The 18,619-nt window shown below is 42.4% G+C and overlaps 1 protein-coding gene across 2 annotated transcripts in view; it reads right to left on the minus strand.

Annotated features, from left to right (window-relative positions):
- LOC132890983 (septin-7-like) overlaps positions 1-18,619 on the minus strand; it is a 125,716-nt gene that overhangs the window by 24,239 nt on the left and 82,858 nt on the right. For both annotated transcript variants that reach the window (XM_060928400.1, XM_060928399.1), the window contains exon 3: positions 3,531-3,637. In XM_060928400.1, the coding sequence (XP_060784383.1) occupies positions 3,531-3,637 (107 nt within the window). The remainder of the gene's footprint in view (positions 1-3,530; positions 3,638-18,619) is intronic.

Raw genomic sequence — 18,619 nt, forward strand, 5'->3', positions numbered from 1 at the left:
GGACGTAAACATTTTTACTTTTGCTTGCAATTGACAAGTCAAGAATCCTGAGGGATCCTGTATAATCATTGTGGAAATGAGACAAAGGGATATTTCCTCGCTTAGAGTCGGCTATAAATAGTATAATGTCGCGGATGGCAGGCTAATGTGGCCTACCGGCGCACTGTCCAGTAATTGTTCCCTATATCCACTAGGGAGGGCGGTTTAATTATTCTTCAAAAGGGCTCTTATTTAGTATTACGACGAAAGTAAGAATTTATCATAACTACCAGGATAAATCGTTTAGGTGCGAGTCTTGTTGAGGTCCGGCGTCACCGCGATAAGAGTCGGCTGAGTCGCTGTCCGATTCCGAGGCCGCACGGTCAAACCAGTGAACCACATTCACCAATTGCTTCGCAACGGCCATAGGTTCATACATGTATGGTTTCACCTCTCGATATGCAATTTGGAGAGTTCCTACTTCAAAATCGCTCTCGCTTTCAGACATTTTACACAACCTCTCACGACCAAAGTCCGTACACGTGTGCTCGGTTCGCAGGTAAACACAGAACTGCTCCCGGTCTGTTTGGGTTGAATGACATCACGACGACGGTCCCCTGGCGGTGAAAGTGCACATAAGTGAGATGTAAACAAACCTTTGGAAATTGGGCAAAACAGTATATTTTAACCGTTTTATTAAATTTTAGGGTGCAAATTAGATACCAGGAAAATTGAATTTGCTTTTTGGGTCGTTCTTCTAAACAATAAAGTTGATATTCTACGTTTCACCTCTGACCATTGCCCATGACCTTTAATGGTGCAGATCATTATTAAACCATTCAAGGAATCTGGAGGAATTTCGATGTGTAAAAGGGCAAGGGCTCAAGCCTAAGCTGAACACTCGTGATCTCCGAGCCCTCAGGCGGCACTGTATCAAGAACCGTCATTCATCTATAGCTGATAGAACCACATGGGCTCAGGATTACTTTGGCAAACCTTTGTCAAGCTACAATACGGAGTTACATCCACAGACACCAGTTAAAACTTTACTGCGCAAAACTGAAGCCTTATGTTAACGTGTCCAGAAGCACCGTCGACTTTTCTGGGCTCGGAGGCATCTGGGATGGACCATCACACAGTGGAAACGTTTATTGTGGTCAAATGACTCGATATACCAGTTTTGGTTTTTTTTTTTGTAAGAAATGGACGCCGTGTGCTCCAGACCAAAGCCAAAAAGGACCATCCAGACTGTTACCAGGAACAAGACCGAAAGCCAGGGTGTGTCATGGTATGGGGTTGTGTCAGTGCCCTTGGCAAAGATAACTTGTACTTCTGTGATGGAGCGTTAATGCAGAATAGTACACTGAGATTTTGGAGCAACATGTAGGGCTGCCTTGAAGAAGACATCATTTCCAGGGAGATTTCAACAAGACAATGCAAACCACATTCTGCACACATTACAAAGGTGTCGCTGTGGAAGAAAAGGGTTCCTGTCCCTTCTGTCCCCAATAGAGAATGTGTGGAAAATTTAGAAATGAAAAATATGACGAAGACCCTGCATGGGTACACACCTTAAGACCTATTTGCAGGAAGGATGGGACAAAATAACACCTGAAACGCTTTACTTTGGGGGGGGGGTTATCTATAATGCAACCTACAATACATGGTTCCCCCCTGGGTCGGAGACTGCAGCAGCCAATCCGGTTGCGCAACAACTACTTGCTAACACTCTTGGAGACTAAATCTAGGAGATTTTTGCTCAAGCAATCAGCTTAAGCCTTACAGATTCTGCAGGGTCGATTCCAAAGCCCAAATTGATGAACAATTAAGCATCTTTTGCACTACTGCAACATAGACCAAAAAATACAAGCAGTAAATGGTACACGCACTGTGGCTATGATGTAAAATGTAACCAGTTTTACAGGTAAAATGATGCATCAGGAAATATAAGCTAAAGTATGCAGATGGTACAATCTCATCTTTATCTGTAATGTCATGATGGCGTTTACTCGTAAAAACTGACATGGCCGTGCTGTCAGGGTGGGAGGGGCATGTTGTCTCTCTCAGCTGTCAATCACAGCGAAACTAGCCAATTGCAGGTGTCTGTGTGCAGACGTGGACAGGTAGCGCTTTGCTCGGAGTGCATTAAGCTGCTCGGCGAGGTCAACAAGATGTGGATTTCTGGATTCATGCATCTCAGAGGAATGTCTTAGGTCTTCACCGTTCCTGATTGGTAGTTGCCTTATGATAGGAGAGCGCTGTCTGTTAAGAGGGAATTGGCCAAGACTAATTAAAAAAAAAATCCACATTCTATTATATTTAAAAGAGTCAAAGCTGGGCGGCACGGTGGTGTAGTGGTTTGCGCTGTCGCCTCACAGCAAGAAGGTCCGGGTTCGAGCCCCGTGGCCGGTGAGGGCCTTTCTGTGCGGAGTTTGCATGTTCTCCCCGTGTCCGCGTGGGTTTCCTCGGTTTCCCCCACAGTCCAAAGACATGCAGGTTAGGTTAACTGGTGACTCTAAATTGACCGTAGGTGTGAATGTGAGTGTGAATGGTTGTCTGTGTCTATGTGTCAGCCCTGTGATGACCTGGCGACTTGTCCAGGGTGTACCCCGCCTCTCGCCCGTAGTCAGCTGGGATAGGCTCCAGCTTGCCTGCGACCCTGTAGAACAGGATAAAGCGGCTAGAGATAATGAGATGAGAGTCAAAGTGCCACCTTTCCTAAAATTTTGCGCAGACAGTGGGCGTGTCTTTGAGCTCATATACAAACTCGTAGACATGCACTTAAAGTAGGCGACAGCACTCAAAACTATCCGCAGTACTGCTAATTTATAAAAGCTACAAAACAGACTCGTTATCATCCGAATAGATTTAAATACATTCAATCATTTAAGTAAATAGTGCAAATGTTTAAAGAATGTAGAAGAGTTATCAAGAACACAAGAAAAAAAACCCCCACACAACTCCTCAAGACGATGTCTAAAGATAAAAATGAATGTTTTTAAGCACTATTGTTTAGGCGTCGCTCTCCGTCTGAACCAAGACGGAGATGCGCGCTGGGAAAATTGGGAATGTCGGGAATGCTGGTAAAGCAGTCGCCTCTGGCTGTTGGTGTTTCGTGGGAACATTCCTAAGATCCCCCCTTGAACCTCGCTTGCCTCTGCTGGAATGTCAACTCCATCACCCCCACCAAAAAAAGGAAAAGAGAGAAAAAAAACCCGCCCACCACCATCACCAACGCTTGACTCCAATCAGCCCAACTCCCAGCTTGGATCTTGTCCTCCATCTGGACCCCCATGCTGAACCCCAGCACTGTTTATCATCTCCTAATATGGATAAAACTCCAGGCTTGGTCTCAGATCCAGGCTCTCGGAGCGTTTGCTCTGGTCTGCGTCATCACAGCCTTTAATGCAGCAGGAGTTCTGTGTGTGTTTGCTCAGGCCTGATTAAAAGCCCTGATGAAGACTTGTGCTCAGAGGTCAAGACAGATAAAGAGAAAGCGATACAGCTGGATCAGTCTTGCGAGAGGTCATGGGTGAAAGGGTGTGGAATACCTGCACTGTCTTTTTGATCCTCTGGGACGGTCCGGGATAATCTTTGGAGTACAGGTCGGTCAGAAAGAGCGAATTGATGAGCGTCGATTTGCCCAATCCAGACTCACCTAGGAGAGAGGAACAGCCAATCAGACGCTAGAATCACTGAACGGGGCAGAGAGAGAAGAAACAAGCAGCAGGGATATTTAAAAACAACCAGTCTCGTAAAATGGCAGATGCAGCACGTGTGCGCACACACACCCACACAACTGGACATTGGTACTAAATACAGACACACGTTTTGGTGGTTACTTTGGCTGAGCTATTTTCTGTTGCAGTGGGCAGCAATACAGGAAGAGATCTATTACTGACGAGAGAGAGACAGACAGAGCTTTAACTGGAAGTTTACTACTTTAGGAAAAGGCCGCAGGGAGACACAGAGTGCGTCAGAGGAAGAAAAACGGACAAAGGGAGGAGGAGAACATGTTTTATTCCCTTGGTGTAAAAGTACCTTCTCTCTTGCTGTTTTTTTTGCCACCACTCACAGTCTTGGTTTAATAGGGAGAAATCTGAACGATGGAGGAAAGTGTGGTTGTGAAAAAGCTATCAAAAGGAAACGGCAGCTTTGATGAAGGCAGGGAACGCATCTTGTACAACACACAGTTAGTTTAGTAACCACCGGCACAAGTCACCTCGTTAAACTCAAATTCGAGCTTGATGACTCTTTCACCTTCGTGAAAAGTTGAAGCACCAGGAGCGCAAATAAATTACTGCAAAAACATGGGATTTTGCAGCAACGTTTTCACTGTTTGAACGGAATCGATAATGTTCATTCTGAAGCTCAGAGAAAGCCTGAATAAACCTCAGACAGTGAACAGGGTGGTGATGTGTGTGTGTGTGTGTGTGTATATTAGTTATAGTACAGCCTGAGTTCATCTGGGGTTCATTTAAACACACAATAGCAGATTTTACATGGATGATGTAAGAAATGGAAAATGAAGCTAATACAAGTTAAGCTTTTAAAGCACTATGAGAGACTTCATCATTGTTGCATTTATTTTTGCTCACTGGAGGTGAAGGCAATGAGGTCTGTAACGTTGCTTTGAGACAGATTTAATCATCTTTATAAAAATATATAATACTACAATCTAGGTTTGTAAATGTCATACCAATAAGGCCCATGATACTCCAAAACTGCAACCCTATAACCCCCCCCCACACACACACACACACACAAATCCTGTTTAAAAAGCCTCTTCAGCCAGAGGGCATTTGCGTATGTGTGTGTTGCTGTGGTGTGCGGGTGTGTGTGTGTCTTCGTGGTGTAAGTTTACTCATCAGACGCTGGGAGGGTTTGGTGTCTGTGCCGACTAAACAAAGGCGGGCAGTGTGTGTGTTTTCAGGTGTGTGTGAGAGAATTCAGGGTGTTCACAGTTCTATTCTGATGAAAAACAAGGAGGGTGAGATTAAAACCAGGGAGGAAGTGTCTCTCTCTCTGTCTCTCTCTCTCACACGCTATGATAACCATCTAGAGCACTAGAACATCAGCCCACAGTTTCCCATTTTCACAGATGAGTACACTGAATGCAAGTGAGAGTTCAGTAAGTCAAATGTTATCTCAGATATACTGAAGAAAAAAGCCTTTGTTTATCACATGTACACTCAAGCACAGCGAAATTCCTCCTCTGCATTTATCCCATGATATAGAGGGAGGGATAAACTGTTCATTGTTCATCCTCTCGCATTTTTTCTGCTGGTCCCAGGAATCAAACCAGTGACCCTTTGGGCCCAAGGCTGCGCTGGTGTACTGGTTAGCGCTGTCGCCTCACAGCAAGAAGGTCCGGGTTCGAGCCCCGGGGCTGGCGAGGGCCTTTCTGTGTGGAGTTTGCATGTTCTCCCCGTGTCTGCGTGGGTTTCCTCCGGGTGCTCCGGTTTCCCCCACAGTTCAAAGACATGTAGTTAGGTTAATATGGGACAGCCTTGGGCTGAGGTGCCCTTGAGCGAGGCACCTACACTACCGTTCAAAAGTTTGGGGTCACCCAGACAATTTTGTGTTTTCCATGAAAAGTCACACTTTTATTTACCACCATAAGTTGTAAAATGAATAGAAAATATAGTCAAGACATTTTTCTGGCCATTTTGAGCATTTAATCGACCCCACAAATGTGATGCTCCAGAAACTCAATCTGCTCAAAGGAAGGTCAGTTTTATAGCTTCTCTAAAGACCTCAACTGTTTTCAGCTGTGCTAACATGATTGTACAAGGGTTTTCTAATCATCCATTAGCCTTCTGAGGCAATGAGCAAACACATTGTACCATTAGAACACTGGAGTGAGAGTTGCTGGAAATGGGCCTCTATACACCTATGGAGATATTGCACCAAAAACCAGACATTTGCAGCTAGAATAGTCATTTACCACATTAGCAATGTATAGAGTGGATTTCTGATTAGTTTAAAGTGATCTTCATTGAAAAGAACAGTGCTTTTCTTTCAAAAATAAGGACATTTCAAAGTGACCCCAAACTTTTGAACGGTAGTGTAACTCCCGACTGCTCCCCGGGCGCTGTTAGCATGGCTGCTCACTGCTCTGGGTATGTGTGCGCGCTCATTGCTCACTGCTTCAGATGGGTTAAATGCAGAGAGGAAATTTCACAAGTGTGTGATGAATAAAGTTGTGGTTTCTTTCTTTCTTTCTTTCTTTCTTTCTTTCTTTCTTTCTTTCTTTCTAACCTTCAGGCCATGGCTGCCCCATCTTCTCTTATTGAAGTTAAAGCTAGACGGCCTTTCGCTTTCATAAAATCGGTGAAATTTAGTTCCCTCTAAAATTTGGCCATTGTGATACATGTTCATTTCTGTAATATCTCAAAATATCAGGCCGTTCTGTTCTGTGGCTGGGAAGTTATTTAATTTGAGGGGATTAAAGCAAATAATGTGCATGAAATCGCTCGCTTCACGCAGTTAAGCAGACAGAGGAAGTCCGTGTGCGTGTGTGCACTGACAGTTCCATCATTCTCTTGCTAAACGAACAACTGATCACACCAGGGTTTTCATTAGTAACCGATTGCCGATCGAAATCATCGGTTGTAATGACGTCTGAATCGGTTGTTTTTCGGCCAAATGCAATTTTCCCGTAATTGTTTGAACTTTCTTGTCGGACTTATTTGAAAAGAAACACCATTACGTTGCTGAGGCTGTGTACATGTGACTAGATAAAAGGTGGGAACCGATTGGCTTATCCTTCTTATAATCGTCCAATCATTTAGCGCGTATTAAATTATAGCATATCACATGGTTCCCACATGGTAAGATGGTGACCCTATCCTGTATGGTAGAGCATGATGGCGACCGCGAAAAATGAAAGCGAACGCTGTTCAATTTCGGCTTCGCAGAAAAAAAAAAAACTGGCAAGTCTCGTGGAAAAATGCCCAGCAGTGTTCTCCATGGGTGCTTTTAAAATGGCGCACCGTCATGTTATAATTCTGGTCCGCCACCCTTCCCTTGGCAAAAAAAGTTACTTCATCATTATACACCAAATAAATCGTAAAGTATTTGCTTTATTATAATTTTGTGACTAACACGCAGAAGACCATTAAACGAATGCATACAGGGCTACCTGAAGTAGCCAAAATAATTAGCCAGCAGCTAAATACAGTAACTCTGCAGGTGTTTGTAGCGTTCTTGTGCAACGGTTACGCTTATCTATCGTCTTTTCTGACCATACGCAGTTACAGTAATCTTATAACAGCGCACACACACACACACACACACACACACACACACACACACACACAAGTTAAGTTCAGGTCTTTTATTTTACGTATCTGAGATTGTGTAGGCGAGAGCTGCATTTCCCCGTTGCTTCAGTGTTTGTTTACTGCAGGACTTCCTGGAGTATGCATGAAAGTTCATTTATTTTTCACACACAAAAAAAATATAATTAATTCAGGGATGCGCAACAGGCGGATCAGTCTCAACTGAAATGTCAAATGAGTCTCACATTGGCAATAAAGATGAAACACACAGTAAGTGTGTTAATTTTTTGTAAAATAATTTTAACAATGATTTAGCATTTCCTATCCATTTATTGGCCAGTTTCACGATCAAAAAAGCCCAAAGTCCGTCAGCTTCAGGGGGACTTTGTCCCCCTGGCCCCCCCCCCACTGGGGCTCCACCCCCTCCACCACCTTTTATTTTTGAAAAGTGGAGAATCCTGCCTAGTTTACATTTTAAAAGTTATTGCTATTTTGCATGTTTGTCGTTATACATTCGATTTCTTCGTTCTGCAAGCGTTCATGTTATGTTCTGATTTCCCAAATCTTGATTGGGCTTTGTGGCATACGAACTGTAATTGCCATGAGACCCAAGAATGACTGTTGAATTTCTGTTTCAAATGGACCATGGAGAGCTAACAATTGGCTATTAGAAACTGCCTATCCACATTCACTGGATATGAGCAATTGCACACTCCAATTGGCTACTCCACTACAAGGATATCAGCTCATATACCATGAGTAGGGAAAAACAAAATGGTGGAGTGTGTTGCTGAACCAACCGAGAACAAACTAAAAACTCTACTCAAAACCAACCCCCCCCCCCAAAAAAAAGCAACAAAATATGGAAAAAAGTATTTGATAGAACATTTATTTTTCAAGAATCATTGTCTCATTTTTCACAAATTGCTACTGTCATTTCACCGGTTTGTTTACATTTTAAGTGGAAATGATTTTGTCAGACGTTTTGTGTAAAGTTTTTATTTATCGAATTTGCAAAAATTTTTTAAAATGCTCCATTTTTCAAAATCCAGTGAACGTGAATAGAATAAAAAGTTATTCCACTCAATCTCGTCGTACATGGCTTATAGCCAACTCAGTGCTACATGTCTCGTCGGCTATCAGCTCATGTACGACCCGATTTCGTTGGATAACTTAAAATATATGACTTCTCAAAAACCACTGAACTAACTAACTAGCTATATTAGTGGTGAGCTTAGCAAGTAGGGTTGGGCAGTATCCAAATTTTGATACCTTTAAACTGTCTCTGTGTTTTCCCGGGGTATACGGTATTACTGAGAAAAAAATAATATTTTGTTTCGGCCTACTGTGTAACGTGCGCCTATACCGGCGGACCTTGTCCAGACCTGCGCCTATGCCTCAAATGTACTATTTAAAAGCAGCATAGCGAATTGTGTGCATTGTGGTATGGATTAAGCAGCAAAGTGAATTTTGTGCATTGATGAATGGATTAAGAGATATTTCAAAGCATCACGCAACTCTTCCTTCATCTTGAAAATAGCATTCAACTGTCGTTTACACATGTCTGCGTTGAAACGCCATTTGCAGCACTATTTCACCTACTCCATCAAAAAAAAGTACACGATGAGCAGGATCATACCCTTTCAAGCATGGGAAATAAAAAAAAAAGAAAAGAAAAAGAATCAACCAACACCCCGTTTAGACTGCGCGATAAACCATATTCTTCAGCGCAAATGAGGCGAACCTAATTCAAATGCGTGATAGCTGCACAAGGCAAAATCATATGGGCCCACGTCATGCCATGGCGGGGAAATTAATAATCAAATGGCCTTACCTTGCTAAAAACGTTGTCTTGATCACATAACTCCTTACAATTATTCCACTTAAATCCATACGGTTTAACACACCCAACAAAGATAGCAAGCGCATTGCTAATTCCCACCAGAAACCTAACAGTTTACGCTACGATGTTTTCTTCAGTTTCTTCAGTAGATGACATTTCAAACGTTTATTACCCACATCCCAAATGTCATACGTTATATTATTTTACCTTGTTGTTACTCATGTAACCTACTCAAAACACTCAGATTGGAGGTGTTCCCCTCTCGCACCGTGACCGTCTTCTTACATACTTTACACACAGCTTCATCTGTGTTTGCTGGCTCTCCCTTTTCGTTTGGTTTGAAACCAAAATACTGCCACACTGCCGATGTTGTTTTTTTTTTTTTTTGCCACTAACTCGTTATCTTGACTTGCCATCTTTCAACCGCGGTCTCGGTCTCTTGCGAAGCTCTCTGTCAGACTCCAAATGTCACGCAGGGTTGCCATGGTAACGACATAAACAACCCTGCACGCGATGAGAACTTCTTTAGGAAATTGATAGAATTAGTGAAAATACGATCACACAGTTATTCGGGATGATCTTCAATTTATTATTTTATATTATGACCTCATGTAGTCCATATTTATTTAGATATTATATATTTTTTTTAAAATGACGGTAATGAGACCGATACCGTTGGTACTTTTGGATACCTCGGGATACCTTCTTACCGTAATACCGCCCAACCCTATTAGCAAGCCATCTTTATTCTTCATTATTTCTGAAAATCAACCATTGGAGTTAGCATAGTGGTTCTACCAAAAGTGGTCTTCCTTGCCTAGTCAGCTAATACTAATCAGGCAGGGTCAATCTGTGCAGCTCTTGGGGTACCTCTGCTTAAAAGGCCAATAGAAATTGAGGTAACACTATCATATGGGGGAAAAGTATCTAAATACAAGCTAAAAGGAAAAATGTCAAAACATTTCATCAAACACCATACCATTCAAAAGTTTGTACACCCATACTCTACTCATTCATAGGTTTTTCTGTATTTTGTAGAACAATACTGAAGACATCAAAACTATGAAATAACATCTGGAACACACACACACTATATATATGTATATATATGTAATGCAAATTGCTTCCTCCTCGGTATACAAGTGCACTTCCATGGCAGGAAAAAGACTACATTTTGCCGCCTATGTAGTCCCCTATTTATACAAAATTGAGTCATTCAGCCATGTTTTTGCTCGGCGTTAGCAAGTTAGAGGTTTTTAGCTTTCTCATGCAATGTTTTCTTTTATTTTGTCTTCCTCAGGGTAGTAAAACTCACTTTCGCTGTGAACACACTGTCGTCATCACTGTCCATGCTGTAAAATTAATGCTATTTTGAATCCTCATTCACAGCTGTAATGCAAATGGCTTCCTCCTCGGTATACAAGTGCACTTCCATGGCAGGAAAAAAAAAACAAAAAAACAAACAAAAAAAACCCCTACATTTTGCCGCCTATGTAGTCCCCTATTTATACAAATAGGAGTCATTCAGGATTCAGCCATGTTTTTGCTCGGTATTAGCAAATTACAGGTTTTTCGCTTTCTCCTGAAATGTTTTCTTTTATTTCTTCTTCCTCAGGGTAGTAAAACTCGCTTTCGCTTTGAACACTGTCGTTATCACTATCCATGCTGTAAAATTAATGCTATTCTCCTGAGAAATGCTGGCAAAAATGTATAAGATTTTTGATAATCTTATAAATAAATCTTATTTAAAAAAAAAAAAAAAGATAAATGTTGACAAAAAATGCTACTATGTTTGTTGTTGTTGTGAACGAGCGAGTCGCCAGAGGTCCGTAACCGGGGTCTGTACCATAGGATACAGACCTGCTCACCAGCCAATCAGAGCGCAGGATTTGGACCGCGACAAAAATAAATAGAAGTATCTGGTTAACAAAACACGTTTGATATTTTAAATTCTTCAAAGTGTCTAGCATTTACCTTGGACACTTTGCACACTATTGGAATTATCTTAGCCAGCTTCATGAGGTCGTCACCTGTAACGCTTTTCAATTAACAGGTGTATCTCGTCGAAAGGTAATTAGTGGACGAATTTATTGCCTTCTTAAATGAGTTTGAGATCAAAACAGTAAATAATAAAAAAGCCCTCTTCCACACCACAACTGTAGTAATCCATACTGTATTGTGTCAAGAACTGAACAACTAAGTAAAGAGAAACGACATCCATCATTACTTTAAGACAGGAAGTGACTTTTAATTAATAAAAATAAAGAAAAAACATTGAATCAGAAGTCTGTGAAGATTCTCAATCATCCAGGTCATAGTAAACTGTGGGTGGTAGAAAAGGGCAACTGGACTTGCTTGAAGATTCTTGAAAACGTTTCACCTCTCGTCCAAAAGGCTTCCTCAGTTCTGTCTGACTAATAGGGAGTATCAGATATTTATCCTCTCCTGGCTCAGAATCAGAATTCTGATGACCAGCTCATCTAAGGTGTCACTGAGGCATCATGTTGGTGTGGGTCGCTGGAGGCTGGGTGTGAATGGCGAGTCATTAGGGTGATCAAAGGATTGCCCGTTAGGGTGATCAATGGCAATCTGACTCTCTCTGTCCTCCTGTGAGTCCCCGAAAACAGCTGGGTCCTGGCGTACACCCAGCCGTCTGGGAAGAGTGTCCAAGACCACCTTGTAGATGGTTGACAAATGATGTCTTAGACCCCCACCTCTGTTCAGTGATGGCCGTTCCAGGTTTACAAAAATGGCTTCTTTGACTCCTCGCTCATACCAACGATCCTCTCTGGCTAAAATGCGTACGTCACAATCCCGAAATGAGTGTCCTTCATTGTTAAGATGAATGTAGACAGCCGAGTCCTGGCCTGAGGAGCTGGCTCTCCTGTGTTGGGCCAAGCGCCTGTATAGCGGTTGCTTCGTCTCCCCAATATACGAATTTGTGCAATTCTCACTGCACTGAATTGCATACACTACGTTGTCCTGTTTGTGTCTGGGTATTCTGTCCTTAGGGTGGACCAGTTTCTGCTTCAGGGTGTTATTGGGTCTGAAATGTACTGGAATGTTGTGTTTGTAGAAGATCCTCCTGAGTTTCTCAGATAGACCAGAAATGTAGGGAATGACAATGTTCTTGCGTTTGTTCCTGTTATCATCCTTGTCAGTTATGTTCCTTTTTATGCTCTTTAGGAAAGCCCAGTTGGGATAACCGCAATTCTGAAGTGCTTTCTTGATATGGTTCTGCTCCTTCTCTTTTCCCTCTAATGTTGTAGGAATGTTCTGAGCCCTGTGTTGCAAGGTCCTAATGACCCCCAATTTATGTTCCAGTGGGTGGTGAGAGTCGAAAAGTAGGTACTGGTCTGTGTGTGTGGGTTTCCGGTAGACCTCGATACTAAGGCTTCTGTCTTGTCTAATGTGTACATCACAATCCAAGAAGTCTAGATTATTCCCACTGACATCCTCCCGAGTGAAGTTGATGTTGCTATCCACTGCATTGATGTGTTTCGAGAAAGCTTCCACCTCCTGGATTTTGATTTTAACCCAAGTATCATCCACGTATCTAAACCAATGGCTGGGAGCAACTCCTGCAAAAGTGGTCAAAGCTATATGTTCCACTTCCTCCATGTATAAATTAGCCACAATAGGGGACACTGGTGATCCCATGGCGCATCCATGCTTCTGTCTGTAGAAACTTTCATTAAACTGGAAATAAGTGGTAGTCAGGCAGAGGTCAAGCAGGGTGCAAATCTGATCCGTGGTGAGTTTCGTTCTATCCAGTAAGGAGCTATCCTGAAGGAGTCGTTTTCTTACAGATTCGACTGCTTCTGTGGTGGGAATGCAGGTGAACAGAGAAGTGACATCGTAGGAAACCATGGTTTCATCTGAATCTAGTTTGAGGTCTGCAACTTTAGAAGCAAAATCTTGGGAATTTTTGACATGATATGGTGTATTCCCAACCAGAGGAGCCAAGATTGTGGCTAGGTGTTTAGCAATGTTATATGTGACCGAGTTTATACTGCTGATAATAGGTCTGAGAGGAGCTCCTTCTTTGTGAATCTTGGGGAGTCCGTATATGAGAGGCACGGCTTCCCCAGGGTACAATCTGTAGTAAAGAGCTCGGTTGATGACCACTTTTGCAGGAGTTGCTCCCAGCCATTGGTTTAGATACGTGGATGATACTTGGGTTAAAATCAAAATCCAGGAGGTGGAAGCTTTCTCGAAACACATCAATGCAGTGGATAGCAACATCAACTTCACTCGGGAGGATGTCAGTGGGAATAATCTAGCCTTCTTGGATTGTGATGTACACATTAGACAAGACAGAAGCCTTAGTATCGAGGTCTACCGGAAACCCACACACACAGACCAGTACCTACTTTTCGACTCTCACCACCCACTGGAACATAAATTGGGGGTCATTAGGACCTTGCAACACAGGGCTCAGAACATTCCTACAACATTAGAGGGAAAAGAGAAGGAGCAGAACCATATCAAGAAAGCACTTCAGAATTGCGGTTATCCCAACTGGGCTTTCCTAAAGAGCATAAAAAGGAACATAACTGACAAGGATGATAACAGGAACAAACGCAAGAACATTGTCATTCCCTACATTTCTGGTCTATCTGAGAAACTCAGGAGGATCTTCTACAAACACAACATTCCAGTACATTTCAGACCCAATAACACCCTGAAGCAGAAACTGGTCCACCCTAAGGACAGAATACCCAGACACAAACAGGACAACGTAGTGTATGCAATTCAGTGCAGTGAGAATTGCACAAATTCGTATATTGGGGAGACGAAGCAACCGCTATACAGGCGCTTGGCCCAACACAGGAGAGCCAGCTCCTCAGGCCAGGACTCGGCTGTCTACATTCATCTTAACAATGAAGGACACTCATTTCGGGATTGTGACGTACGCATTTTAGCCAGAGAGGATCGTTGGTATGAGCGAGGAGTCAAAGAAGCCATTTTTGTAAACCTGGAACGGCCATCACTGAACAGAGGTGGGGGTCTAAGACATCATTTGTCAACCATCTACAAGGTGGTCTTGGACACTCTTCCCAGACGGCTGGGTGTACGCCAGGACCCAGCTGTTTTCGGGGACTCACAGGAGGACAGAGAGAGTCAGATTGCCATTGATCACCCTAACGGGCAATCCTTTGATCACCCTAATGACTTGCCATTCACACCCAGCCTCCAGCGACCCACACCAACATGATGCCTCAGTGACACCTTAGATGAGCTGGTCATCAGAATTCTGATTCTGAGCCAGGAGAGGATAAATATCTGATACTCCCTATTAGTCAGACAGAACTGAGGAAGCCTTTTGGACGAGAGGTGAAACGTTTTCAAGAATCTTCAAGCAAGTCCAGTTGCCCTTTTCTACCACCCACAATTGAATCAGAAGGTGTCCCCAAACTTTTGACTGCTTTTAAATGAGTTACAGATTCATTTTCATCATGAACAAAGTTGAGAAACATTTCCCATTTTTAGATTTTTTCATCAATAATCAAACGAACACAGCAGGAAGTCAGCGCTGATTGCAGGTCGACACCATCAGGGGATCAGGTGTTGCTCTTATTGGCATTTTTCTCTCCGCTCAAAACCAGACAGAGCAAATGATGGATAGCAACGGTTGCTAAGCAGTGATTGGAGGATTGAGGAAATAAAGCCAATTAAAAAAAAAAAAGCATGACAGAACGGTCATGTGATGCAGAGAATGACAATTTAGTAACATTATTATTTAAAAAAAAAAACATGACTGCACAATAACATCACAAATTTGTGATTAAAGTTTACATAATTATCACTACATGACTAATCCCATAGCCATAACTGTTACCTCATCACCTGTCTGTGCCAATAATGACGGGCTGATAAATATTTCAGCACGTTTACTGTACATCCCCCTTCCAATACCACTACAAACAAACCCCTGGAAGGTTAAGGGCAAACCAATTAGCTTGCTCTTCTCTTACAATTAAAATAAAAAAATAAATCCACTTTAATGAGCTCTACAAACATCACAGTCAGAGAAGCTCAAAGTGAAACATTTAGCGCCTGTGTTTGTTGTTTCATCCTTCTTTTCCATTTTTAAAAGGATTTAACCCTGATTTTCTTCCTAATTTCGTCAGTTCTGCCCCATCATACAACAGCTACCACCCAGTCAGAGTGAAGACCATCACATTGTTCTTCCAATCTGCTGCTCACAGGGCAGCGTAACACACTTGGAGGAAAGTGCTATCCACCCTCTTCCGCATGCATGAGCTCACAGATGCCCATGATTGGCTAGTTTTGCTGTGGTTCACAATGTATGCCCCTCCCACCTGGCTGATTCTGCTCTCTTGGATGCCCGAACATGGATGACTGTGACATCATTGGGATTCAAACTCAACTCTGTTTCAAGATGTCTAAATTATTGCATACTGAATTTTATAAAGCCATGGTCAAATGGTTAGAGAAGCAGCTTTGGGACCAAAAAGATGCCGGTTTGATTCCCTGGACCAACAGGAATGGCTGAAGTGCCCTTGAACAAGGCATCTAGCCCCCAACTGCTTCCCAGACTGCTCTGGGTATGTTGTATGTTGCTCTGGATAAGATTATCTACTACGGTGGTGCTTGAAAGTTTGTGAACCCTTTAGAATTTTCTATATTTCTGCATAAATATGACCTAAAACATCATTAGACTTTCACACAAGTCCTAAAAGTAGATAAAGAGAACCCAGTTAAACAAATGAGAAAAAAATATTATACTTGGTCATTTATTTATTGAGAAAAATTATCCAATATAACATATCTGTGAGTGGCAAAAGTATGTGAACCTCTAGGATCAGCAGTTAATTTGAAAGTGAAATTAGAGTCAGGTGTTTTCAATCAATGGGATGACAATCAGGTGTGAGTGGGCACCCTGTTTTATTTAAAGAACAGGGATCTATCAAAGTCTGATCTTCACAACACATGTTTGTGGAAGTGTATCAAAGGACGAACAAAGGAGTTTTCTGAGGACCTCAGGAAAAGCATTGTTGATGCTCATCAGGCTGGAAAAGGCTACAAAACCATCTCTAAAGAGTTTGGACTCCACCAATCCACAGTCAGACAGATTGTGTACAAATGGAGGAAATTCAAGACCATTGTTACCCTCCCCAGGAGTGGTCGACCAACAAAGATCACTCCAAGAGCAAGGTGTGTAATAGTCGGCGAGGTCACAAAGGACCCCAGGGTAACTTCTAAGCAACTGAAGGCCTCTCTCACATTGGCTAATGGTAATGTTCATGAGTCCACCATCAGGAGAACACTGAACAACAATGGTGTGCATGGCAGGATTGCAAGGAGAAAGCCACTGCTCTCCAAAAAGAACATTGCTGCTCATCTGCAGTTTGCTAAAGATCATGTGGTCAAGCCAGAAGGCTATTGGAAAAATGTTTTGTGAATGGATAAGACCAAAATAGAACTTTCTGGTTTAAAATGAGAAGCATTATGTTTGGAGAAAGGAAAAAACACTGCATTCCAGCATAAGAACCTTATCCCATCTGTGAAACATGGTGGTGGTAGTATTATGGTTTGGGCCTGTTTTGCTGCATCTGGGCCAGGACGGCTTGCCATCATTGATGGAACAATGAATTCTGAATTATACCAGCGAATTCTAAAGGAAAATGTCAGGACATCTGTCCATGAACTGAATCTCAAGAGAAGGTGGGTCATGCAGCAAGACAACGACCCTAAGCACACAAGTCATTTTACCAAAGAATGGTTAAAGAAGAATAAAGATAATGCTTTTGGAATGGCCAAGTCAAAATCCTGACCTTAATCCAATGGAAATGTTGTGGAAGGACCTGAAGCGAGCAGTTCATGTGAGGAAACCCACCAACATCCCAGAGTTGAAGCTGTTCTGTACGGAGGAACGGGCTAAAATTCCTCCAAGCCGGTGTGCAGGACTGATCAACAGTTACCGCAAACGTTTAGTTGCAGTTATTGCTGCACAAGGGGGTCACACCAGATACTGAAAGCAAAAGGTTCACATACTTTTGCCACTCACAGATATGTAATATTGGATCATTTTCCTCAATAAATTAAATGACCAAGTATATTATTTTTTGTCTCATTTGTTTAACTGGGTTCTCTTTATCTACTTTTAGGACTTGTGTGAAAATCTGATGATGTTTTAGGTCATATTTATGCAGAAATATAGAAAATTCTAAAGGGTTCACAAACTTAAGCACCACTGTAAATGCCAGTCATGTAATGATTTATTTAATGGTCACATTGCTTGTTTTCGAAGCCCGACCCTCTGTCTTTCACTTTAAAACTTTAAAAAAAAAAAACACTGCCATTCAACCTCAAACCAGGTCATCTGGAGAAACTAAAAAGCACGACAGCTAGAGAAACAATTGGCTGTAAAAAAAAAAAAAAAAAAAAAAAAAAAGGACTACTGGAAGCGCATGCATGCGCAAACACAGATGGAGAGATGACAGGAGCTTTCATACGGATATGACTGAGCAGCAGTAAGACGGGATAAGGCAGACAACTGGAGAGACAAAGCCACACAAATGGACACATTTCGAGAAATTCCACTCATTCCTGCCTTTTATCTCCTCTTCCTTTCTTCCTGAGCATCAGAGCTAATGACCACTGTCTACCCCGAGGCAATAGGGGTGATCTGCCATGTTCTGTGCCCCCAACCCTTTCTGCATCTCTCTCTCTCTCTCTCTCTCTCTCAGATAGTTTGCTGTCTCTCTGCAACTACACTGCAAAAAAAATATCTTGACAAGTGAAAATATCTTGAATAGTTGAAATGATCTCGCATTTCCTATTAGAAGAATACAAAACACCCATTCTGAGATTATTAACTCTAGTTCTAGATCGCACCCAACTTATTCCAAGACGTCTCATCAAGTAAAAAATATCTGTCCATGCAGCAAGATAATTTCACTAGTATTAAGTAATTTTATCCTCAAATTCAGTTTTCAATTTTTTGCAGTGTATACGCTACATAACCAAGTAAAATATTTTATTTCATTTAACTTTCACTTTCTGTAAATCAAGTATTAAGGCCAATTTATGCTGACAACGCAGTCCTCGCAGATGGCGTCGCAGATAGCGTCTGCGTAGCCCCCCCACCTTCGCAGACGCTCTGCGCGCACCTCCCAAAAATTGTGACCACCGCAGAAGCCTCGCAGACAGCGTCGCAGACAAGAGAGCTCTGATTGGTCCACTCTACATCCGCTGTACACGCACTTCCGCTTCCCTACTTTCCCGGTTTGGTTTGTTTTCACGACCGCCATTTTTAAAAACACGAACGAAGATGGAGCAGCACGAAGAGCGGTTGATCAAGGAAGTACGTACATCTATACGACTCCAGTTCTAGTCATTATAAGTAACCGGAGGATAAACACTCCACTAACCACACCCACCAACTACTCATAGCGATTTCGCGACTTCGCGCCCCCTTGCATTGTTGCGGTGAATAACATCGCGCACGCCTATTACTCCCCGCTCAACGATAAATTACAACTGT

Source organism: Neoarius graeffei, chromosome 8 (genome assembly GCF_027579695.1).
Source record: "Neoarius graeffei isolate fNeoGra1 chromosome 8, fNeoGra1.pri, whole genome shotgun sequence".
NCBI lineage: Eukaryota > Metazoa > Chordata > Actinopteri > Siluriformes > Ariidae > Neoarius > Neoarius graeffei.